Below are 27,217 nucleotides of genomic sequence, written 5' to 3' on the forward strand. Positions count from 1 at the left end.
ATATTGAGCTTGCTAGCTTCCCCTACATCTGTTTCAATCTTTTTTTAGACCCCCTTAGTCTCTCCCCCTTCCCTCTCTCTCTCTCACACACACCCTATACTGTACTTCTTCCATCCTGCAAGTAACATATGCACAGAGCCTGCAGCGCTGAGGGGGCCAAACACAGTTGTTCAAGCAAAGAGCAGGTGCCAATGTCCACTGATTTATCTCCCCTCTGGTATCTCCGGAGCCCCGCTGAGACAAGCTGCACCCACCCTAAAAAAAAAAAAAATAGGTGGTCCTAGATGATGGTACAGAGCTGGGAAAAGTGGAGTGGGTTCATTTGATATTATTCTGCCACTAGAGTATTGGGGTACAACCTTACGGTGGCCGATGAGATGCCGATTTAATACATCGCAGTCACCAACACCTGCAACAGTGCGGCTTCATGAGTCAAGGGCAAATCAAGAATCATGGGCAAGTGAAGCCTACTGCCTGAGAGCGGTGTGCCAGGTAAGTGACATGCGCATGTCTGCAAAGGCAACTATCAGACACAGACAATCCTCTTTTATGTAACAGGCAACTAAAGCTTTTAGTATATCTGTTTTTTACATCATGCAATTTATATATAACAATGAATTTTAAAAATATAAAAACAATAAAAATAAATGTTTAAGGTTATTTCTGAGATTCAGTAGTAATTTTCTTGTTAACTTTTCTACTGAGGTCTCTGTTGGATACTGCACTTCAATTTTAAACGTCAGAACTATAATGGCATTTGGTAAATGCTAAAGTAGAAAAAAATAAATTGGAGATTGCATTTATACTGCTGGGATCTGTAGTTCTGCAACAGCCACTGTTGGCGCATTATCCCCACTGTTTTACCCTGTATTTGTTATCCTTTGCATATGGAAATGCCCTGCAGCTCAGATGTCACACGGTGGTGCGGTCGTCTACCCCAGCTGCCCATCAAACCGCAGAATCAGCCAAGCTGTGAGTTTACCTCACACCAATGACTTTGTTCTTCTCCCTATTTGTGCAAGAGCTTAGAAGCAAACATAAAAACAGCTGGGACCGCGAAGGGCACATTCAACCCCCAAAAGGTCATTTCCCCCCAAAAATCTATTTTGCCATTTATACAAATAGAAATGGCTAAATAGATTTTTTTCGTTCAATTTGGGGAAGGGGGGGGGGGAATGCCCCTTTTGAGGGTTGAATAAGCCCCTTGCGGTCCCAGTTGTTTTTACATTTGCTTCTAAACTCTTGTACAAATAAGAGAGAAGAACAAAGTCATTGGTGTGAGGAAAACTCACAGCTTGGCCGATTCTGACTCAATCGAGAAAGGGAATTTGAGGGTGATTGGTCCAAATGCCCGTCGGGTCTTCAAGTCTGAAATCCATGGTTGTGTGTCTATAATTTTTTTTTTTTGAGGAATTCTAAAGTCCGGCCATTCAGGGTGACCCGGCAGCTGCGTAGTAACATTGCAGGAATTTGCTTTTGACAGTTTGGTCTTTGGGACCGGTGGGGGCTACTGATTATAGTAGTCATTACTAGAGGGGTGACACATGGATCACACTGAACTGCTAAACAATATGGCACTTAGCTGTAAGGAGGAAGGCAAATCTGCAGACAACTGGTGTCATAAAATTGCAGTAGTCCAGAAGCAATGGGGTAAGTATTTTGCTGGAGTTGTTTTTTGACAGTATAAAATGTGAAGGGTAAAATCTGCGCTAAATCCAATCTGAATGATTTAGTGTGGATCGGTGAGAGGTAAAGGGGTCATGCCAGGTCCACAGAGGTGTGATAAGAGAGCACCTGACAGTGTTCAACTTATCTGGGAAATCAATCTCTATCAGCAGCACAGAGTATTTCAGGAGAGGAGCAAGGGGGTAACCACCTGTTCTGATCTATTCATATAATTGCAAAAGAAAGTAGAACAGTGTGTGACAAGAGCAGTGAGGAAAATAAACACAAGAGAGGTCAAAGTGTTACAGCAGCACAGAGTATTTCAGTAGCACATACTGCTGTGGCGAAGCCCTTTGAACTGGCCACATTTCTGAATAAGGTATTGTGGATGGACAAAGATGTGAATTAATTAATTGGGAGATTAGGTACAGATGCGGAGAGGAGCAGGGTATCTCTGCAGCACCGAGAATGTCAGGAGTGGAGTAAAAAAACAAAACAAAACAGTGTTGCATCTAGATTCATCACAGGCCAGGGGCAACATACTTTTCCAGAAAGGGTGATCAGTAGGATTTTGATGTGAGAGGGATCAACTTTTCACAAGAAATGTGGAGATTGGCAGTATAGGATCTAAGGAGGGTTTGGATTATGGTTGGAAGTGGCATTGAAATTCCAAAACCAAGAAGGAAAGGAGGTGGAATCACAGAATAGAGACATCTTACTGATCTGCAAATGATAAAAAAAAAATGGAAGTTTTTCTGGACATCTGAGCCATGTGGATAAATCCCGGGACTGCTAGCTTTGGCTGTTATCAGTGAGGTTATTAATATACATCTGAGAAAGGTTCTGCCACACTGAATGTTCTTAGGTAAATCATTAAGATCCGCTGCTGGCAGCTCCTGTGTAATCACTGGCCAATGACGTCTCATTTGGAGATCACGTGGTCAACTCCATAAAGAGGCCTTTGCAAGGGACCATCACATTGTTCCTATTCCCAGGATTACGGTGCCATATTGTAGGGTAGCTGGACCCCTTTAGTTTACTTTAACAGCTCAGGATTGCATTGATTTGGCGGTGGAACAAGTGGTGCGGACATTTCTTCAGAGTGTCTTAGGAGCTGTTTGTTCCTTGTACTACTGTGAAAATGTTATACCCATTTTGTCATAATTTGCAGATGAGCACCATGTCTATTCATCCTGCAATTTCTTTAATTTCACCACTTCTCCTTTTCGGTGTCACTATTTAATGTAAAGTATCTCAAACGTGGTCACAGAAAGTCACTATCAGTGAAGTGTAAGACAGTTACTGGAGAAAACGTCTTTCGCTCGTGTCCAGTTGGTGACTAACCAGCAGCTCACACTTATCAGGATAGTGAGTGCTACGCACAGGTGACACCGACACAGTCACCATCCAGAATGGGAAAATCTGGACCCCCTGTATAGAGGATAGCAGGGAGGTCTCACCAGTCCAATATAGAACCAGCATATTCCAGTCTCTGCCAATCAATGACAATCTCTTTGATCCTAGAGACTGTCTAAAAGCAGACACAAGTGGCATTATTCAAAGTGGAAGAGAAAGTGAAGAGCTTCCTATGGTGAGATGACCACAGGGTGGCTAAGGACTTACATAGTACCCAATTAAATTAATTAATGTATGAAGGTGTTGAGTCTTCCGGTTCTGTACTCTGGCCAATTTCTGGGACATTATTGAAGAAGTGTCAGACTCTAAGGTACAAAGTTATCATACAGAGCGCCACGTATATATGCAACTAAATATCACTGCGCCAAATTAATATAGGACTTTGCCTCGGGTGCTCAACCTGTTGAACAGCTGCGAGCAGCCCTGATACGAGCAGATTAGTGATGCATTTCATAGCCTGTTCCACAGAGCTCGACTTGACATATCCAACATGGCCGCTCCCCTTGCTCCTCAGCACCTGGCTGGAGTTAGCACATGGGAAGACCCTTGGCCTATGTTCTACGTGCAGAAATATTACTAGATCACATCAATCATCGGTCAGATGTGCTCCATCCCCCGACACCTCGCCGCTCTAATTACATGTGTGCGCCATTAACAGGCAACACGTGAAGAACATCATTTTTCGTTTACGACACCCATCTGACAGAACCGACTGCAATAAAAGTCCTATACTAGCGGGAAGATGGATGCCTAAACTATATTATTATTGCGCTGATGCAAATTGACAAAAGCTCTCTGAACTTACACAAAAACATTAAGACTATGCTCACATGGAACGGAAACGCTACAGGCTTTGCAAAGAGGCAAAGAAAATATTTTCTTGATGATTTCACCCTAAGGAATTTTGTGGACCTTAAAATTTGCAGCAAAGGTCAACTAAAAGTGAAAATTTCCACAATGTGTAGATTTTAAAATCTCACTTCTTATGCTTTATTACAATGCAGTCAAATCAGTGCAGATAATCTGCAGAAAATCAGCAGCACATATGCATTTACTCCAAAGGATAAATTCTGAAGCATAAATTTATCTGACATCAATTTTGGTGCAGATTATTTTCCCTGCAAAGTGTGGATAAGAATTTAAGATTTTTTACATACCTTTTCATGTGTATGCTGAACACAGGTTGGGTAATTTGCTAATCGATGGGCTTGGCAGAAAGTACCACAGCACATTGACAATGGTGTTAAGTCCAGGCAATGCCCCCCACATCAACTATTTCTACAACCGCCTGCCAGGTGCATGTTTTAATTGGCCCTGTCCGGAGTGGAATCTAAATTTAACACGGGCTTGTAGCTTTACCAAAATAAACGGAAGCAAGAGGACAGCACGCTTCCCATAAAGGGGACGGGGTCTTAGTGAGAACGTAGAGACATTTTAATGAGCAAATCGGAGAACTGCATTGTGGGTAATACTAGAATATAATATAATACTATGGCTGATTAGTAACGTAATAGTCTCTAGTAGAGTGCTAAAAAAGTGGATGACATGAAAGAGGAGTCAGAAATAGGCAAGGGGAGGAGAAAGCAGGGACAATACATTTCTAAGAATCCAGGGTGACTAGGAGAAAAAATGTTGGCTCCAAAATGGTTAGGAGAAAAACAAGAGGACATGAATAGTGACAGGACAAGATGAATTGATTCATACCCTATTTGATTATTCTATATCTCTAAGAGGGAATTTTATATTTTTTTTTTTACACAAAGGATGGAGCAGGTAATGACTATACAACCTCATGCTCTGGAGAACACTGGCCAAACGAACCTTCATGATTTAGGCTTTGCAGCACTCTTTGTTCTCAACCCCCATCTATCCCTCATTTGCTGCCTCCTCAAAGTACAGGTTCAGTCTATTGATGGAGCATTCCAGCATCAGGCAGAAGAATCCTACAGGAGGTTTTGGAGTGTGCCAATTCTCCAGGGAGTACAGGAAGTCTTTTTTTTTTCTGTCAGCCTCCCAGATGTTTCAGTAGAGTTAGCAAACATAACCTTGACCAAAATATTTTTTGGGGAACTTTTAAATCAAAGATAATCTGGAACCTTAAAACCATGACCCTACCATCCAACAATGCCAAGTTTCACACGGTTGGAACTTGTTACTCTATCATGGGCTTGTAAATAAAGAAGTCATCAAGAGCCTAAAGAATCCTACGGAAGGTTTTGGAGTGTATCAATTCTCCCAGAGTACAGGAAGTCTTCCTTTTTCTGGGAGCCTCCCAGATGTTTCAGTAGAGTAAGCAAATATAACCTTGACCAAAATATTTTTGTTAACTTCTACATCAATAATTACAATCTGGAACCTTAAAACCATGACACTACCTTACAACAATGCCAAGTTTCACAAGGTTGTAACTTGTTACTCTATCATGGACTTGTAAATAAAGTCATCAAGAGACTAAAGGCTTCTATACACTAACGTCTGACGAACCTGCCAATAGCCAAAAGGATAGGCGAACAGTCTAATGTGTACAGGGGCCTCACCCACCACGACAGATGACGGAGAAGATTAAACACATTGGATATTCCTATGGCCGATCCTTTTATTGTCCAGGAGATAAGCCGCTAACGGAGGAGTCTGACCAAAGTTTTCTCATAGCAAGTCAAGAAGCACGTGACCAAAGAAAAAAGATAACACTACTGTATGCGGGAGTTCAGAGAGATAGAAGTCAGCCAAACAATCGTTCATTATTGTATATGGCCTTAACTCATACTTGCAAATTATCCCGGAAAGTCCGAGAAGCTCCCAGAAAAATGGAATACCTCCTGGAATTACTCCAGAGCCAACATAGAAACCTCCTGGAATCTCCCCAAAAAAAGCGCAGCGTAACCCCAATATGTTCTTTACCGTGACTCTGAGCCATTCAAAGTCCCACTCTGTCTTCTGGAAAAAGAAATTCTAAAAGATGGCAAGCATAGTCTGATAACAGAAGGAGCAGAAAAAGCTGTTACAGCCAGGAACAAGTGCCTGAGGGTCCTACAAACTTCTTAAACGCATAAGAAAAACAACTGTATTATAGATGGAGCTCCACGTTACCGAATTTGCATTGGGCACTTCACATTACACAACTGTGTTTAATAATATGACCAATCTGCGTTCTGGTCATTTACACTCATTTGATTTGGCATAGACCAGTACTGACAAAAGATCAAGGCTTCTGCTTTCTATACCGGGAACCAGTTGATCATTAGCTTTGTGTATGAGAAGGGAGCACTACTATTTCTCAATGACTGCAGTGTGAAGCGATTTATAAAGCCTGTTTATTAATATTTTTGGGGGGCTGATTATTTTGGAAAACTGACAGAAATGGTCAACTAGAAAAGAACATCTTGTGATAGCCACCTTGTTAACTCAACAGATGAAGATCCACCACTTCCACAACATCTTTTAGTGTTCTTCCTGGATTGAAGATCAGACCCCATTGGAGAGGAGACACCGATGATGCCCCAATTCTCCTGCTGATACAATTATCTGTTCTATGAGAAGGTTGTGTGTGGCTCAGAGAGAGAGTCCTGACAACAACCGAAGCTCTCGAAATCCTTGTAGATACAGAAAGACAGCTGCTCCTGAAAGTCCTGGATTATCACTCTTATGAAGGAGGAGTGGAGAAAAAAGTGGACGGGGATGAACACCGGCTGTCTTTGAATAACATATTTCAGGTGGACGGAGATTGTGTTTTTACAACCTCGATAGTTGCCAGAGGACACATTACTACACAACATGGCCATCTGAAAAAGAGCCCTGTAGTAAGTGTTCACTAGAATACCACAATATCTAAGCTCAAGTGAGATACTGAAAGGCGGTCTCCCAATAGTTTTTTATGCACTGTATATGTAATTCTCATTTGATATAATAGTGGATGATGAATTGTTAGACAGTCGTTACCTTCTGCCTGTTATATTGTTGTCTTGAACCTTGAGCTAGGGAGTCTCCTTGTGATCTAGAGGGGTTCACCTATACTCAGAGTTCTCTCTGCCCTTCTTTCCGCTAACCACCATAAATCTTGGCAGTGCACCAGGATTCCTGTTGATACATTGTTTACATTGTTGCAACAATATTGTGATTCTCTTAAAAAAAAATTAACCTCTTGCACTTCAGAGAATTGGATTGTCTTGTACTAAGTTTTTTTGCTGTTTGTAAGGATAATATAGTTAGAAGGTAGCAGTGGATCCTTCGTTTTAGGTGGGAAGGTGATCAAGGTTTGCTTCAGTGTGAGCATAGAAAATTCTTATTACTTGATCACCTATGAGTCCAAAGCAGAGATGAGTATGTCATGGTGGTCTCTGCTGAGGTGTGGTTCTACATGTGGCATGTGGATCAAGATGTTAAGTCGAGGGTCAAATTTAGGGATGAGCAAGCAAGTTTGGGGTTCATACTGAACACCGGGTGTCCATGTCTCTGACTCGAACACAGACTTTTTTAAAAAAAAAAAAAAGTCTTTGTCCTAGTTTGGGTGCTGTTTGTATGCTAACCACTCAATCAAGTATAGTGGTGCTCGGGTACATTTGCTGCTCAGCCCAGTAAGAGCCATTTGCAATCTCTGAATGGCTCTCACTGGGGGTAAAAACAACTTTTTCGGATGCGGTGTGTCAAAAAAATAAATAAATAATCACCCTTCCAGAGCGACTATCATATAAAAAGTCTAGACATGTTGGATTTTGGAGTAAAAGGTTGGCATTTTAGTTGTGCTGTTGCGATATAGATTGTATGATGACTTACCACCTAACATGACTGAAGCGTTACCATCTCCAAAAAAGTAAACCTCTTTGATTATTGGTCAGTTGAAAGAGTTAAATAACCACATTAATTCTGCTACATTTATCCCAATTCAAGGTCAATAATGCAACGTGGTAACTTTGCACTTAGCATAACCTAAAGATCTCAAACTCATCCCCTGTCTCTCTTCCAAAAAATGACAAGTTTAACGAGAAAAGAAGGTTGCTGGTGATTACATAATATCATGTCTTGTAAGCTTCTTGATCTTGCAAAGTAAGCAAGTCCTCTGTTATGAGAGAGCACAGTGTTTTCTTGGTAATATACATCTGCAATGTCTCCCCCCTTCCTCATCCAAGACATCTGGACACATGTTGATCTGGAAGGAAATACTTCCCAAGTCTTCAGAGAGCAATTTGCTTGACAGAAAAAGAGTTTGGCCAAGACAACTCCTATTCCCAGCTGCGGAGCCTCCAGTGTTCAGCAGGTGGACGTAAAGGGTGCCCCTAATTTTAATGCATTACGTTCTGATCTCCATCCACTTCCCATACTGTGGCCCGACTCAGCCCTTTGATGCAAAGAAAATGATGGGAGCAAATGGTTTATATTAGAAGGAGGTCAAGACAAGTCTGTGGCAAGTGAGCTTAACTTCTGATTCCCCAGTGCAGGTGAAAAAATGGAGATATATTGAAGAAGTGGTGGGGGGAGGAGGGAGCAGATGTTTCCGATGGAAGAACATGACTTTTTCTTCCTTTCCTAGTTATAACATCTGAGTTCAGACATAAATCTGCAGCATTTGTGTTGCTGGAATGAGATGAGGATGGCAAGATGAATGGAATGCATTTGTGCGATTATATGGTAGAGTAGTTCACTGATGGTTAAAGGCTCGCCCGACGCTGGGGGTGAGGTGTGGGAATATTTCATCTGGTGAGTTTCCAAAAAAAATGTAAAAAGTAATGATGTCACCCCAAAATTGTGTCAGCTGGAACGTCAACAGATGGACATGGTCAGTGCCAAGGAATGTGAAAATAGTGAGAAATTAAACTAAAATAACATTTCTAACCTCAGGAAGCCAGAGAGAAAAGGGGTTCACGGGTGTGCAGGGAGATGTAAGATAGGAGACACCAGAGCTTGGATAAGGTTCATTGTTGCCTATAATTGTGCCAGAAAATGAGATGTAGCACAGACTAGGGGGAACTACGATCATTTTTACATACCCCTGCTCCCAATCACTGCTACATGTACATGAAAGTAAATAAGTGCACATCTTCCTATATCATTGATAGGCTCTCATTACAGGCAACTTAGCTTTGAAAAAGGACCATCAGTGGGGGAAAGGGGGATGGAGGCCTTGGATTAAAAAAAAGGTCATGGGCCTCCTACTACCATCCATAATTCTAATAACTTGATGGAAATTTAGAACATGCATCGGTCACTTTTGCCTCTTGTGCGCTGCTAAGTGGTGCTGTGTATATGCACCAAGCTTTGCACCCGTAAGGGCACAACATGTGCACCAGGCAGCTTTCACAGCTGAGCGGTATTAGCAATGCATTCCTCTACGTGACAAGCCAAACGGCACAGTTAATACCCTAAGCTAGTGAGACAGATGGAAGGTAGATTGCCAGTTCGACCATTTAAAGCAGGACACATATGACGCACACATGCTGCATAGTCGTAGCACCAATATTTCAGATGTGTCAGGGTAATTATTGCTAACTAAATATGCGTCTTGACTATAACCTGGAAGTGACTTAAAAAAATGTTTTGTCCATATGCGATGGCAATTCTATGGGTCAGTAATTCCTAAAACACATGTCGTGAGCATACAAATCGCAACTCCTTGCCATGTTTATTCAATGCGTGCTGCTAGAAAGCTATATAGCTCTGCTAGCGTCTCTCTCATAGAGAACACAGGTGCACTTGGCTGAACTGAGAGTTCTCATGTATGGGGGACTTAGGGAGATAGATGTTTTGATTGGTTCAGCCCAAAACTATCTAATATGTTTAGGGAGGTTTTAAATGGGTTTTATAAAACTGACGTACCACTTTCCTTTCTTTCGATGTATTGGCTAAGCAGAGAGCCTAAGAGATGACACATTTTTAGAAAACTGCTCAAAATCTATAAAGGATTACAACTGAGAAACGAAAAATATAAGGATTTTAAAAACAAAAAAAACCAATTTTACAAAGTTGAGATCTTACCAGTTTACTCATGCAAAGGTAAAGAAGGGAATTTTGTTTACTTACCGTAAATTCCTTTTCTTCTAGCTCCAATTGGGAGACCCAGACAATTGGGTGTATAGCTACTGCCTCCGGAGGCCGCACAAAGTACTACACTTAAAAGTGTAAGGCCCCTCCCCTTCTGGCTATACACCCCCCCGTGGGATCACGGGTTCCTCAGTTTTAGTGCAAAAGCAAGAAGGAGGAAAGCCAATAACTGTTTCAAAAACAAATTCAATCCGATAAACAACATCGGAGAACTGAACTTATTAACATGAACAACATGTGCACCCGAAAAACAAAATCCCTAAGAAAAAACAGGGCGGGTGCTGGGTCTCCCAATTGGAGCTAGAAGAAAAGGAATTTACGGTAAGTAAACAAAATTCCCTTCTTCTTTGTCGCTCCTAATTGGGAGACCCAGACAATTGGGACGTCCAAAAGCAGTCCCTGGGTGGGTAAAAGAATACCTCGTGATAGGGCTGTCAAGCAGACCTTTCCTACAGGTGGGCCACCGCCGCCTGAAGGACTTGTCTACCTAGGCCGGCATCCGCCGAAGCGAAGGTATGCACCTGATAATGTTTGGTAAAAGTGTGCAGACTCGACCAGGTAGCCGCCTGGCACACCTGCTGAGCCGTAGCCTGATGCCGTAATGCCCAGGACGCACCCACGGCTCTGGTAGAATGGGCCTTCAGTCCAGATGGAATCGGAAGCCCAGCAGAACGGTAGGTGTGAAGAATTGGTTCCTTGATCCACCGCGCAAGGGTGGATTTGGAAGCTTGCGACCCTTTACGCTGACCAGCGACCAGGATAAAGAGTGCATCCGAGCGGCGCAGGGGCGCCGTGCGGGAAATGTAGATCCTGAGTGCTCTCACCAGGTCCAACAAATGCAAACCCTTTTCGAATTGGTGAACTGGATGCGGACACAAAGACGGTAAAGTGATATCCTGATTGAGATGAAAGGAAGATACCACCTTGGGAAGAAACTCTGGAATTGGACGCAGAACTACCTTGTCCTGGTGAAACACCAGGAAGGGAGATTTGCAAGATAACGCCGCCAGCTCGAACACTCTCCGAAGAGACGTGACCGCCACTAGAAAAGCCACTTTCTGTGAAAGCCGAGAAAAGGAAATCTCCTTCATAGGCTCGAAAGGCGGCTTCTGGAGAGCAATTAGAACCTTGTTCAGATCCCAGGGCTCCAACGGCCGCTTGTAAGGAGGGACGATATGACAGACTCCTTGCAGGAACGTGCGTACCTTAGGAAGTCGCGCTAGGCGTTTCTGAAAAAATACGGATAGCGCGGAGACTTGACCTTTAAGGGAGCTAAGCGACAAACCTTTTTCCAACCCAGACTGCAGGAAGGAAAGAAAAATAGGCAATGCAAATGGCCAGGGAGAAACTCCCTGGGCAGAGCACCAAGATAGGAATATCTTCCACGTCCTGTGGTAGATCTTGGCGGAGGATGGTTTCCTAGCCTGTCTCATGGTGGCAACCACCTCATGAGATAAACCTGAGGCCCCTAGGATCCAGGACTCAATTGCCACACAGTCAGGTTCAGGGCCGCAGAATTCAGATGGAAAAACGGCCCTTGAGACAGCAAGTCTGGACGGTCTGGTAGCGCCCACGGTTGGCCTACCGTGAGGTGCCACAGATCCGGGTACCACGACCTCCTTGGCCAGTCTGGAGCGACGAGAATGGCGCGGCGGCAGTCGGACCTGATCTTTCGGAGCACTCTGGGCAACAGTGCCAGAGGTGGGAACACATAAGGTAGCCGGAACTGTGACCAATCTTGAACTAAGGCGTCTGCCGCCCAAGCTCGGTGATCGTGAGATCGTGCCATGAAAACCGGGACCTTGTTGTTGTGTCGTGACGCCATCAGGTCGATGTCCGGCATCCCCCAGCGGCGACAGATCTCCTGAAACACGTCCGGGTGAAGGGACCATTCCCCTGCGTCCATGCCCTGGCGACTGAGAAAATCTGCTTCCCAGTTTTCCACGCCTGGGATGTGAACTGCGGATATGGTGGATGCTGTGTCTTCCACCCACGACAGAATCCGCCTTACTTCCTGGAAGGCTTGCCGACTGCGTGTTCCCCCTTGGTGGTTGATGTACGCCACCGCCGTGGAATTGTCCGACTGAATTCGTATCTGCTTGCCTTCCAGCCACTGTTGGAAGGCTTGCAGGGCAAGATAGACTGCTCTGATTTCCAGAACATTGATCTGAAGGGTGGACTCTTTCCGAGTCCACGTACCCTGAGCCCTGTGGTGAAGAAACACTGCTCCCCACCCTGACAGGCTCGCATCTGTCGTGACTACCGCCCAGGATGGGGGTAGGAACGACCTTCCTTTTGACAAAGAGGTGGGAAGAAGCCACCACCGGAGAGAATCCTTGGCTGTCTGAGAGAGGGAAACATCCCTGTCGAGGGACGTCGACTTCCCGTCCCATTGGCGGAGAATGTCCCATTGTAGAGGGCGCAGATGAAACTGCGCGAAAGGGACTGCTTCCATTGCTGCCACCATTTTCCCTAGGAAATGCATGAGGCGCCTCAAGGTGTGCGACTGGCCCTGAAGGAGAGATTGCACCCCTGTCTGCAGCGAGCACTGCTTGTCCAGTGGAAGTTTCACTATCGCTGAGAGAGTATGAAACTCCATGCCAAGATATGTTAGTGATTGGGTCGGGGTTAGATTTGACTTTGCAAAGTTGACAATCCACCCGAAACTCTGGAGAGTCTTCAGTGCCACGTTCAAACTGTGTTGGCATGCCTCTTGAGAGGGTGCCTTGATAAGTAGATCGTCCAAATACGGAATCACAGAGTGACCCTGCGAGTGCAGGACTGCTACTACTGCAGCCATGACCTTGGTGAAGACCCGAGGGGCTGTCGCCAGCCCGAAAGGTAGCGCTACGAACTGCAGGTGTTCGCTTCCGATAACGAAGCGTAGAAAACGCTGATGCTCTGGCGCAATCGGCACGTGGAGATAAGCATCCTTGATGTCTATTGATGCTAGGAAATCTCCTTGAGACATTGAGGCGATGACGGAGCGGAGAGATTCCATCCGGAACCTCCTGGTTTTTACGTGTTTGTTGAGCAACTTTAGATCCAGGACGGGACGAAACGACCCGTCCTTCTTTGGCACCACAAACAAATTGGAGTAAAAACCGTGACCTTGTTCCTGAAGAGGAACGGAAGTCACCACTCCTTCCGCCTTTAGAGCGGCCACCGCCTGCAGCAGAGCATCGGCCCGGTCGGGCGGTGGAGAAGTTCTGAAGAAACGAGTTGGAGGACGAGAGCTGAACTCTATCCTGTACCCGTGAGACAGAATGTCTCTCACCCAACGGTCTTTGACCTGTGACAGCCAAATGTCGCCAAAGCGGGAGAGCCTGCCACCGACCGAGGATGCGGAAAGAGGAGACTGAGAGTCATGAGGAAGCCGTCTTGGTGACGGTTCTTCCTGCTGTCTTTTTTGGGCGTGATTGAGTCCGCCAAGAATCTGAGCCTCTCTGATCCTTTTGAGTCCTCTTAGACGAGGAGAATTGGGACCTGCCTGAGCCTCGAAAGGACCGAAAACCAGACTGACCCCTCCTTTGTTGGGGTTTGTTTTGTCTGTGTTGAGGTAAGGATGAATCCTTACCCTTGGAGTGTTTAATGATTTCATCCAAACGCTCACCAAACAATCGGTCACGAGAAAAAGGCAAACTGGTTAAGCACTTCTTGGAAGCAGAATCTGCCTTCCATTCCCTCAACCACAAGGCTCTGCGTAAAACTACGGAGTTGGCTGACGCCACCGCCGTACGGCTCGTAGAGTCTAGGACAGCATTAATCGCGTAAGACGCGAATGCAGACATCTGAGAGGTCAATGGTGCCACCTGCGGAGCAGATGTACGTGTGACAGTGTCGACTTGTGTAAGCCCAGCTGAAATAGCTTGGAGTGCCCATACGGCTGCGAATGCTGGCGCCAACGACGCTCCAATAGCTTCATAGATGGATTTCAACCAGAGCTCCATCTGTCTGTCAGTGGCATCTTTAAGTGCCGCTCCATCTTCCACTGCAACTAAGGATCTAGCTGCAAGCCTGGAGATTGGAGGGTCCACCTTGGGACACTGGGTCCAGCCCTTGACCACGTCAGGGGGAAAAGGATAGCGTGTATCTTTAAGCCGTTTGGAAAACCGCTTATCGGGATAAGCGTGGTGTTTCTGGATTGCGTCTCTAAAGTCAGAGTGGTCCAGAAAAGAGCTTAATTTACGCTTGGGATATCTGAAATGGAATTTCTCATGCTGTGAAGCTGACTCCTCCTCAGGAGGAGCTGGCGGAGAAATATCTAACATCTTATTGATGGACGCTATAAGATCATTCACTATGGCGTAACCATCAGGTGTATCCAGATTGAGAGCGGTCCCAGGATCAGAATCCTGATCAGTTACATCCGCCTCATCACCCATAGATTCATCCCGCTGGGATCCTGACCAGTGAGACGAAGTTGAGGGCCCCTCATAGCGAGCCCGCTTAGGCTGTCTGGGACTGTCGTCCGAGTCAGAGCCGGCACCCTGGGGTGCATGTGACACCCCCGGAGCCCGGAAGTGTTCCAGTTGAGGGGGACCAGGGAGCAATGATTCAACAGTGTCCGTGGTCTGAGTTACTGGTCTAGACTGCAATGTTTCAAGAATCTTAGACATTGTCATAGACAATCTATCAGCAAAAGCTGCAAACTCCGTTCCTGTCACCTGGACAGCATTCACAGGTGGTACACCCTGGGTCACGTCTAGCAGAGGCCCCGGCTGAGCAAGTGCTGCAGGGGCCGAGCACTGCACACAATGGGGGTCAGTGGAACCTGCCGGTAGAGTAGCCCCACATGCGGTACAGGCAGCATATAAAGTCTGTGCCTTGGCACCCTTGCGTTTAACGGACGACATGCTGTTGCCTCCTTGCAATCTAGGAGGGTATATAGCCGAGAATCACCAGCGACCGTACAGTGAAAAGTATTTGCAAACACAAAATACCAAGTACACAACGGCACAAGTGGGGGTGAGCCCTTGAGGGCTGCTTACCGCCCGCTGAAAAGCGGGTATGAGGTCGTAGAATCCCGTGTCTGGGTCTCCCAGGCTCCCCTCTCCAGCTCAGCGTGCAGACAGGAATGACTGCCGGCGTCCTGTGAAGAGGGGCGGACCGTGGGCGTGCCACAGACAAAGTGCGGGAAACTGCATCCTACTGTGCCTGGTGTGAGGGCTGGAGTATGTAAAACAGACTCCAGCCCTCAGCGCTGATGCTCTGTACGGCGTCCCGCCCTCCTCCTGACTGGCAGGTGCGGAGGCGGGAACGAGACGAACTAGGCCGCAAAAGCCGGGGACTGTAGTAATAAGCGCGGCCGTGATATATGCACGGCCAGCGCGGAAGTCCCCGGCGCACCACAAGTCCCAGCCGCGTCGCAGTGTGACTGACCCCAGCGGCCGGCGCGACCGTTCGCCCTAAGTCTACCCACTCAGCCAAGCTGTAGTGAGGAAATGGCACAAGCGCAGCAGCGCTGATGTCCCCGGCGCACTAACACACCCAGCCATGCTGCGGTGTGCGCGCGGTATGCACGGGGACACAGAGTACCTTGACGGAGCAGGGTCTGTCCCTGACGAAACTCAGCTCCATATCCAGCGGCTTCTCCAGGGGCTGCGGATGGAGCACGGTCTCAGTGCCTGGAGACCGGTAAAGTCCCACTTCACCCGGAACCCTAATGGGGATGGGGAAGGAATCAGCCTCCGTACCCGCAATGGGTACCTCAACCTTAACAAACACCGCCGACAGAAAGTGGGGTGAGAAGGGAGCATGCTGGGGGCCCTGTATGGGCCCTCTTTTCTTCCATCCGACATAGTCAGCAGCTGCTGCTGACTAAACAGTGGAGCTATGCGTGCGTGTCTGACCTCCTTCGCACAAAGCAAAAAACTGAGGAACCCGTGATCCCACGGGGGGTGTATAGCCAGAAGGGGAGGGGCCTTACACTTTTAAGTGTAGTATTTTGTTCGGCCTCCGGAGGCAGTAGCTATACACCCAATTGTCTGGGTCTCCGAATTAGGAGCGACAAAGAAAACTAAATTATCCCAGAGCCTTAAAAAAAATGTACCACTCATGTTATGACTTCACTTAAAAAACTCATCCTTCTCCACCAACCCTTACTTTTCCTCCTTGAACTTCAAGAGGCTCTTGAAGAAATATTGGGCAGTCAGCCAGTCTCTATTGAAAATTTGGATATTTGCCAGTCAAGAGATGCATGGCATCCGCGGTCCATCACAAAAAGAAACTGCCAAGTTGCCAAACGGGCACTGAAACTGAAAATTCAGTAAGGAAACTGAGCTTGTTGATCGGAGATAGGGGAGCTTTGTTAGGCCTAAAGGGTGCTTTACACGAGACAAGCTATCGTTCGATGCATCGTCGGGGTCACGGTTTTCGTGACGCACATCCGGCATCGTTCACGACGTCGTCTCGTGTGACACCTCCGAGCGACGCAGAATCGCTCACAAATCGTGAGTCGTGTACTCGTCGCTCAGTTTTAAAAAATTGTTTAATTAAAATGGTGCCGGTTGTTCATCGTACCCGGGGCAGCACACATCGCTCCGTGTGACACCCCGGGAGCGATGAACACAGCTTACCTGCGTCCCGCGGCTCCCGGCGGCTATGCGGAAGGAAGGTGGGCGGGATGTTTACTTGCCGCTCATCTCCGCCCCTCCGCTTCTATTGGCCGGTGGCTGTTTGACGTCGCTGTGACGCCGAACGTCCCTCCGACTTTAGGAAGAGGATGTTCGCCGCCCACAGCGAGGTCGCTCAGCAGGTAAGTACGTGTGACGGGGGTTTCACGACTTTGTGCGACACGGGCAGCGATTTGCCCGTGACGCACAAACGACGGGGGCGGGTACGATCGATCATGAAATCGCACAATCGATCGGCTCGTGTAAAGCAGGCATAAGGCATACAGCAAGAAAATAGGAGCGAGTGGAGTGTGATAAAACATTGCATTCCACTCGGACCAATATTAGCCTATGTGTCAGCACCCATGAGCAAATATTTTCTCAGCCCTAATCGGACCGAGAAAAGAATCGCACCATGCTGTGACTAATGCGCTCCTGGTTTCTCTCACACCCATTCAAGTCTATGGGGCGAGAGAAAAATCGCACTGCACTCGCAGTACACCAGTGTACCGCGAGTGCAGGGCGAGAATGGCACTAGCCGGCAACAGAGGAGAGAAATAAATCCCTCCCCTCCTCGGCGCCGGCCCGCCCCTCCTCAGCGCCGGCCCGCCCCTCCTCAGAGCCAGCCCCTCCCAGCTGAGGTCAGATCGCAGGATCGGACCTCAGTCGCAGTGATACTCGCATGACACTCGGCTCCCGCTGTGTTGCCAGCGTGAGCTGAGTGTCATGCGAGGATCGCATTAGTCCCCCGTGTGGTCCCGGTCTTAGTGGATTTATCTTTGTCAGAACTGTAATGTAAAACTCTGTGGTGAAGGCATTGACAGAGGAGAACTGTATGTATATAGTTGCAGCTTATGAGCCATATTGCCTATAATCCTTTTTTTTCACACTAATTTAATTGATTCAGGACCTAACTCTAAAAAACTTTCTTGTGCCAGGTGGATGAAGAGCCTGTGAGGAGTGACCATCCTGGGATATTTGAATGGACTGGAATGGGTAAGCCGACCACTAGACGTTACCTCTCAAAATCTACAGACAGTGTCCTCTTCAAGACCGTGCTTCTGCTAATTTTCTGGGAGCAAGGTAGGTGGGCTGGAAATTTTAACTTAAAAGAAACCATATTTAATAAGATACAGAGACGAGCAAAAGGGTAAAAATGTTTAAATGTTTTGAACTTTTGCCTCTCAGGCTTCATATCTCACCATCCACTACAGCTTCAAACGTGAGACTTCCTTCATTTTATTGACAATCATCTTGGCTATCTTATATAAAAATTTGACTTGCAGCTATTTAGCATATGATTAGTTATGCAGATTCTTTTCATGTCACTGTCTTGTTACTGTTTTGCTCCTAAAAATCTAAATTTACATTTTTATTATTTTGTTAGTACAGTGGAACTTTGGATTAAGAGTAACTTGGTTTAAAAGCAATGCTTTGCAATAAGAGCAAATACTCACTGTGCACACTTCTGGTTCTGTCCATTCACCGAGCCCTGACCTGCTCTGGAGGTAAATTTCTGTACATATGTACTGTACACTGTACAGTATTATTATTATTATTATTATTATTTATTATTATAGCGCCATTTGTTCCATGGCGCTTTACAAGTGAAAGAGGGTATACGTACAACAATCATTAACAGTACAAGACAGACTGGTATAGGAGGAGAGAGGACCCTGCCCGCGAGGGCTCACAGTCTACAAGGAATGGGTGATGGTACAATAGGTGAGGACAGAGCTGGTTGTGCAGTGGTCTACTGGACTGAGGGCTATTGTAGGTTGTAGGCTTGTTGGAAAAGGTGGGTCTTGAGGTTCCTCTTGAAGTTATACAGTACAGTATATACTATATAACATATCTATCAATTTGCATTTGTGGATACAGTATTGTACTTTATTGATAACCAGTACAGCACATTGCTTGTACTGTACCTCCCGCACACCAACAATTCTAATGGAAGCTAACATAGTTTAATTTGTTTTATATGCTTTTGCTGTACTGTACAGTATTTTGTATTGGTGTACTGTAATAATTTCATATGAATACAGTACGTTATATTGTACTACTGTAATAAGTTTGTATAAATACAGTAAGTACGGTATTTTTGGGTTGTGGAATGAATTGTCTGCATTCAATTATTTCGTATGGGAAAATTTGCTTTGATATAAGAGTAACTTGATTTAAGAGCACACTCCCGGAACCAATTATGCTCGTAATCCACGGTTCCATTGTATTTTATAAATTCACCGTTGTCTTTCATTGCTACCTGATTCCTTTTGGACATGCTCTTGATCAGATTCAGGCATGTATTCACCTGAAATATTAATCAAAAATAACGTCTGGAACACCATACTGAGTCTGAACTGGGTACAAAAAACCTAAAAAATCTACACTATATGGAGAGAAGGTATGCACACCAGTGACTATGTAAGGGGAATATATGAAAAGCAGAAACTGCTGTGTGAATACTGACATGAAAAATCCAATAGCTATATGTAAGAATGAAGGTATGAAAAATGGAATCTGCATTACTGCCATGAACATATGAATATAGAAATTTAGCTATTGAATTGATCAATGCAACAGAGCCCCAACACTACGCCAAAGTATTTCTCTACGTTGGGGTCCCTAGCTTGTGTGTGTCCTCTCATGCAGTTAAAAAACTTACCGTGTATCTCCACCACCAGGAGCAAAACAGTAACAATGCAGTGACATGACAAGAATCTGCATAACTAATCATATGCTAAATAGTTGCAAGTAAAATTTATGTATGATAGCAAAGATGATTGTCTATGAAATGAAGATTGTCTCACGTTCAAAGCTGTAATGGGTGGTGAGATGTGGAGCTTGAAAGTCAAGAGTTCAAAAACATTGTTACCCATTTGCTCCTCAGTGTAAATGACTCAATGATGGACCTGTTTTGCAATGTGGAAGCACATTGCCCTTTTTCCCTCCCCCAAAAAAACAACTAAATTAAGATGGTTTGATGGTAATTACTACTATACAGTGCTCGAAAAACGATCGTCCTGAGAAGGGTTAAACATATTTGGTTTTTTTTTGCTTGTTGTAATCTCTCATTGACTAAGGACCATCATAAATAATTCGCTGTTCATTAACTAAAGTGGAGCATCTTAATGTATCCCATAGTCATACAGTCCAATCCATCAGGTTGAGCTTTAGAGACACATCCTCAGTGTGCTCTATGTACATATACAGGGAAAAGACACCTACTAATGAGTATTCTTTCTTGTACAGTGGATGCACAGTGTAAAATTGTGAAATGTAACACCGATTATGTTGCCGCCACAACGAATCCAAGGATCTCCAACAAGAACGCTATAGAGTGCAACGCCTTACGTGCCTATTCTCAATGCACCCGTAACACAGCCCGAACTTGCCGAGGAGACCTGATATACCACTCTGCAGTTCACATCATTGAGGATCGTATGATTCAGCATAACTGCTCCAAGGTGGGACCAACCAATCCTCCCAGACGACAGACTCCACCGCAGCCTCTTCCTGATAGTCATGTGAAGCAGGCTTGTGATTATGAGAAGATCTACCGGGAAAAACACGAGACTGATCCCAAGTATCTGCACTGTGGAGTTTTTGGAGATCCCCATGTGCGCACTTTCAGTGGTGACTTTCAGACGTGTAAAGTGAATGGTTCATGGCCTCTTCTAGACAATGAATATCTGTTTGTCCAGGCAACCAGCACACCTCTCCACCCTTCCTCCAATGCTACAGTTACAAACAAGGTAAACATTCATGACAATCAGGTTAATTTGATTTTTTTTTTTCAGAAGTTGGCAAGTAATGGAAGCGCCAGGGAAAAAATAACTAGAGAACGTACAACCGTCATGTATAATCCACATGTGTCAGTATTAAGAGCACCATCATAGTGAGCAAAATGCTCCTACAATTTTGTGGCATCTGTAGTGCTGTCATACTTTTTTGTGATGGCCCAAGGAGAAAAAGTAAAAGTGTCCATACATGCAAGATGAATGTAAGCTAACCATCTAATGCTTATGGGGGGTGATCTAACTAATCAGAGAAAGAAGAATTGGTAACCTAGATGTTACGATACTCTTATGAAACATAAGCCACAGCCTGAGTTGTCTCTCAGCCGCTTATTCTGGTCTCGTCATTGAGCTGAGCGTGCATATGTAATGGGAGGATGGGAGGAACAGCTGTTGGCTGGACAGTCATATTCCCTACAACTAGCTAATGTGTATGGCCAGCTAAAAGTGACTCCAGTGTCAAAAGGGAAAATTTCCCTTTCCATTGCCAATGAATAGTCAACCTACCTGGTGCTCTTGTCGTGAACAATCCTGACATTTTTGTGTTCCAGCCCCCCTTTTGTATGTTTCCAAAATGGCTGGGTTTGTCTGCCTTACGCAGAACATTAATGACATACACCTTTCCTTTCACTGCCCAATTATAGGTCATTGTCGATAATGGCAGCACTTTGTCTATAAAACCCATGTCATCTTCTGCAGGGGTTGGTGTGTCTCAGACTTCGAAGGTCTTTCTCCATAAGAAAGTCCAAGATTGTGACATTATTTTGCTAAGATGCAAATGAGATAACAGAATGCACACATGGAAGAAAAATTGATCATGTATGGTGTGCTAGGTGTGTATCCTATTGCAACATATAGTCAAATTTTTAATTTTGATTGATTGGTTTACTTTAATGTGGATTAAAGATTGAATACAATATGAGATACAGGACACTGTAAAATGTATCATCCAGCCACAGTCTCAATATAGCACCATCTTTAACGCTTGATTTATTGTTTTGTCTTTTTAGCTAACGATAATCTTCAAGAACATGAAGCAGTGCATCGACCAGAAAGTGTACCAGGCAGAAGTGGGCCACGTTCCAGCAGCTTTCGATGACGGCTCTGTCAATGGCGGCAAAAGAGCAGGTGGCAGCAGCCTTGTCATTCATGAGAAGGATCCTGGGAAGTACATAGAGATCCATGCTGCTTATATAGGCACTACAATCCGTATACGGCAGCTGGGTAGGCAGCTGTCATTCTCCTTACGCATGGCAGAGGAGATATCTCAAGCTTTCCAGGAGGAGCAGGACTTGCAGCTGTGTGTAGGTGGCTGCCCATCCAACCAGCAGATCTCCAGGACTAAAGACTTCACTAGGACTCACTCTCTGAGCATGGAGAGCGCCAGGTCACTCTGTCGGGAGAGACTCGCCATAGAAGACATGTATTTTCAGTCCTGTGTATTTGACTTGATGATATCAGGAAATACGAATTTGACAGATGCAGCTTACTACGCCTTGGAAGACGCCAGAGACTTTCACCCAGAACCAGGAACATTACATATATTCAGCAAAGCGGAGAATGGATCGGTTTTATCATTTAGTGTATTACTTGTGCTCGCTATTATTGGAAATATTTATCCCCTTGCTTGAATCTTCCAAAATGGGAGGGTCAGTAGTATAATTTTTTTAAAAAAAATTGCTGTTGCCTGTCTATTAGCCAAGCAAAAGCATTTTCCATCAATTTTTTATGTTGTTATGTTTATTTATATTTAATGCTGAAAAAAATGATGCTGATTGGCCTTGGAAAAAGACCCAGTTTAGCTCCTCCTCTTGGTTACACATGTGACTTTACATGAAATCCCACAAAGCACTTCTTTCTGAAAACCAGCAGAATTGTGACTTTAGGCCTATCGAAAATGTCCTCCGTGGAACATGAGTTTTTATAATCTAGGATATGTTTAAATTCTGCATTTATTTTTTAAAAGGACTGTCCAGAGCAAACAAGCTATCACTAATCCACAGAGTATGAGATAATTTATTGATTGGTGGTAGTAAGACCGCTGGGATCTACCCTATGGGGCTACCAGCTGATGCAGGTCCCAGGAGATTTATCATTAGGGGTAGATTTATTATAGGAGTGGGTTTTTTTCCGTCAGAATGAACTGCACTGACTTTATTAAGAAAGGCATTTCTGCTTCCTTAACATTTGCAACTTTTCACTCCTCTCGCCACTTTCTAAAAAAGTAGTCACCATTGGTCCAACAAATCTAATCTGAAATACAACAGAAATTGCAAAAAATGTTCCCTTTCTGTTGTTCAAGCTGCACTTGATGAGGTTTGTGCTTCTATGAAAATTTAGAATGGATGCTGTTTCTTCTTGTGGAGACTACCAGGTGCCATAGAGAGACTTATAGGCCAGGTAAAGTTCCATGTGAGGAAAAATAGACGTAATTGAACCCTCCTCCAAAAGAAAGAAAGCAAAGCAATTTATCATTTTTGGAGATGAGCAAATCCGTAGTTCAGTGTTCGTACCAAACACAGACTTTGCCAAAAAAACAGAGCTCCGGTGCTTTACGCATGGAAACCACTCACATTAGCATTGCTGCTGTACTCGGGTACGCTTAGTGCTCAACCCAGTGCGAGCTGCTTGTACTGTTTGAAATGGCTCGCACTGGGGGTACCAACAGCATGATCGGAGGTGGTGTACACCAAACAAAAAAAAATGGAAAAACTCAAACCACCCTCTCCTGGTCAAGTCCAGGTACCAAACTGAACTTTATTTAAAGGAGTTGTCCGACATTAGCTTAACAAAAAATTTTGAGTTTATCTGTGCTGTATTGTCATATAAATCACACCTACATTGTTATTTTTTGTTTTCTAACTTTTGTTCCTCTTGAATTATCCCTTTAGTCTCTGCAGCACCTTGTTTACATTCAGATCCAGCAAACATGACCACTTTCTGTGCTAAACCTCAGTCAGAGCTGTCACCACCCACCCCAGTGTCCAGTCCCGCCCTCTGCCCGCCCCCTGCACACACATTCCCTGTCAGTATATTCTTCCCCAGCACCTGACCTGGTATCACTACAGCATTGCAAATAACTAGCCCACATTGGGCTCTGCACCGCACACGCACACATATGGCTCTGCACACGCACACATATGGCTCTGCACCGCACACGCACACATATGGCTCTGCACCGCACACGCACACATATGGCTCTGCACCGCACACATATGGCTCTGCACACGCACACATATGGCTCTGCACCGCACACGCACACATATGGCTCTGTACCGCACACGCACACATATGGCTCTGCACCGCACACATATGGCTCTGCACACGCACACATATGGCTCTGCACACGCACACATATGGCTCTGCACCGCACACGCATGGCTCTGCACACGCACACATATGGCTCTGCACCGCACACGCACACATATGGCTCTGCACACGCCCACATATGGCTCTGCACACGCACACATATGGCTCTGCACCGCACACGCACATATATGGCTCTGTACTGCACACGCACACATATGGCTCTGCACACGCACACATATGGCTCTGCACCGCACACATATGGCTCTGCGCCGCACACATATGGCTCTGTACCGCACACGCACACATATGGCTCTGTACCGCACACGCACACATATGGCTCTGCACCGCACACGCACACATATGGCTCTGCACACGCACACATATGGCTCTGCACTGCACACATATGGCTCTGTACCGCACACGCACACATATGGCTCTGCGCAGCACACATATGGCTCTGCATTGCACACGCACACATATGGCTCTGTACCGCACACGCACACATATGGCTCTGCACACGCACACATATGGCTCTGCACACGCACACATATGGCTCTGCGCCGCACACATATGGCTCTGCACCACACACGCACACATATGTCTCTGTACCGCACACATATGGCTCTGCACCGCACACGCACACATATGGCTCTGTACCGCACACATATGGCTCTGCGCCGCACACATATGGCTTTGCGCCGCACACGCACACATATGGCTCTGCACCACACACGCATGGCTCTGCACACGCACACATATGGCTCTGCACCGCACACATATGGCTCTGCACACGCACACATATGGCTCTGCACACGCACACATATGGCTCTGCACCACACACGCACACATATGGCTCTGTACCGAACACGCACACATATGGCTCTGCACCACACACGCACACATATGGCTCTGCACACGCACATACGGCTCTGCACCGCACACATATGGCTCTGTACCGCACACGCACATATATGGCTCTGCGCTGCACACATATGGCTCTGCACCGCACACGCACACATATGGCTCTGTACCGCACACATATGGCTCTGCACACGCACACATATGGCTCTGCACCGCACACATATGGCTCTGTACCGCACACGCACACATATGGCTCTGCACCGCACACGCACACATATGGCTCTGTACCGCACACGCACACATATGGCTCTGCGCCGCACACGCACACATATGGCTCTGCGCCGCACACATATGGCTCTGCACCGCACACATATGGCTCTGCACACGCACACATATGGCTCTGCACACGCACACACATGGCTCTGCACACACACACATATGGCTCTGCACATGCACACATATGGCTCTGCAACCTCCCCCATCCCCATCGGGAACACATGTAGGGAGTACATACTCACCCTTCCTCGGTCCCCGCCGGTCCTGCACGTTCGTCCGCTGTCTGTGGTCTGGACATATCAGCACAGTAGTGACGTCACAGCTGTGCTGAAAAGAGCACAGACAGCGGGAGGGACAGTGATGAGAAGCAGCGCTGCGCTGCTTCTCATCAGCACTTTCAAATGTACCGGCATCGGTGATCTGTGATGCCGGTACATTTGAATGTGTGATCCTGAGCAGGTGGCCCGGTGCTGGAGCTGACACCAAGGCAGCTGCCGCCAGGCCCCTCCCCCAGGTCACGGACCCCACAGCAGTGCAGGGGGAGGTTACTGGAGAGTAAAAGAGGTGCGGGGGAATGTGTGGGAGGGTGCAGGGAAGGGGGCGGGGCTCATCACACTGTAGACACCCAGCAGGGAGGCGACATGCTGTTTCCACATTTGCATGTCAACATGGCCCTGCCCATGTTGACATGAAATGACCGGAAGCAGCAAAATCGCGTCAGGAGCGGTCACATGACCGCTCTGAGCCGGGGGAGAGGGGCTGACAGCAGGGCAGGTAAGTGGTCTCTATCTACTTACCTGCCCCAATGTAGCCCAATAGGGAAATAAAAAAAAAAATGTCAAAGAAGCCGGATAACCCCTTTAAGGTTCGGCTGAACCCAGCGAACCAAACTTCCATGTGTCTTCTCATCGTTAATCATTTTTCAAATATGGTGGGAAGAGTTACAATTTGCAAATTGTACTGTGAATTTAGTCATGTGCTAAAATTTTAAACTTTTAAATACCAAAAAAGTAACATAAATCATGTTATAAATTTCCCCTTCAAACATGACGGATACCTGCCAACACCTATAGTGGGAGCTCAGTGCAAATGCAGCTGTTCAATGTACTAACAGTATGCAGTAAGCTTCACAGTGCCCTCTTGTGGCAGCCAGAAAGTCCAATCACTGTAAAAAAATTACTTTAACCACTTAAAATAAGATTAACTGTAACAATTGTCTTCATTGCTGTTAGATAGCACATTATTGGGGAGTTTGGGGATAATGTTTTTCTTTTAACACCTGTCATGGGAGGAGGTGTCATATGGTGTCCAAACTTATAATCTGGGCTTGATGGATTTCACATTAGAGAACACTAATTCAGAGATGGTAATGAATTGAGTTAAAGGTTGTATGACATTCACACAGGGTTATGATGTACCTGCTTTACATTTGGTGTCCAAGAGATGTTTTGCAGTCCAATAGTGGTTAAAGGGAATCTGTCAGCAGGTTTTTGCTGCCTCATCTGAGAGCAGCATGATGTAGGCAAAGAGGCCCTGAGTTCAACAATGTATTAGTTATATTACTGTGTGCAGCCGTTCTAACACAGTGAAAGATTTGAGAATTTGTATGTAGCAGAGCTCTAGGAGCTGCCCCCGCCAGGCTTTCAGTGTACATTTCCATAGACAGAAGCTGCTAATCACAGGAGTCTGACTGGAACTCATGCTGCTGAGACACTCTAATGATAAAGACAAGAGGCTTAAGCTTACATTGCAGATAAATAAAAAAAAAGACTTTGAGATAACAGACACAGGGCTGTAGTCTCTGTTTTAACTCTTGCAGCATGCGGTCTTCAGATTACATTATAGGAACCTGCTGAGGGAGTCCCTTTAATGCTACCTATGTGTGTCTCAAAATGAAAAATGGTTGTATAACACTAATCAAAGAGGTTGAATAATACAATTCTAGTTATGAGGGCTGAAATTATTTGAGTACAGTTTCACAATACAGTATTTATTTGTTATGTAATATACTGACTGACCACAAGTTGGCAGCAATATCCAGGCAATCAATCTGATAATAAAAAGCCGGTGTACCTCTGTAAATAGGTGAAAAAAATGTCTATAAAGTTATAATATATTAAAAGAGACTAGTTATATCTTCCAACTTTATATATATATTTATATATATATATATATATATATATATATATATATATATAGTTAGAATATATAACTAATATATATAGTAACTTATATATATATTGA

The 27,217-nt window shown here is 45.4% G+C and overlaps 1 protein-coding gene across 2 annotated transcripts; it reads left to right on the top strand.

The window, feature by feature from the left end:
• Positions 1 to 126: 126 nt before the first annotated feature.
• On the top strand, positions 127 to 27,217 carry HJV (hemojuvelin BMP co-receptor). 2 transcript variants are annotated; one of them, XM_075329583.1, is made up of 4 exons: positions 127 to 492; positions 17,669 to 17,813; positions 19,983 to 20,485; positions 21,538 to 27,217. In XM_075329583.1, the coding sequence occupies exons 1-4, from the start codon at positions 373 to 375 to the stop codon at positions 22,156 to 22,158; spliced, it is 1,389 nt and encodes a 462-aa protein (XP_075185698.1). In that variant the 5' UTR covers positions 127 to 372; the 3' UTR covers positions 22,159 to 27,217. The 2 variants fall into 2 exon arrangements, with proteins under 2 accessions (XP_075185698.1, XP_075185699.1); XM_075329584.1 differs by lacking the exon at positions 127 to 492 and adding an exon at positions 1,568 to 1,650.

The sequence above is a fragment of the Anomaloglossus baeobatrachus genome, chromosome 12 (assembly GCF_048569485.1).
Source record: "Anomaloglossus baeobatrachus isolate aAnoBae1 chromosome 12, aAnoBae1.hap1, whole genome shotgun sequence".
NCBI lineage: Eukaryota > Metazoa > Chordata > Amphibia > Anura > Aromobatidae > Anomaloglossus > Anomaloglossus baeobatrachus.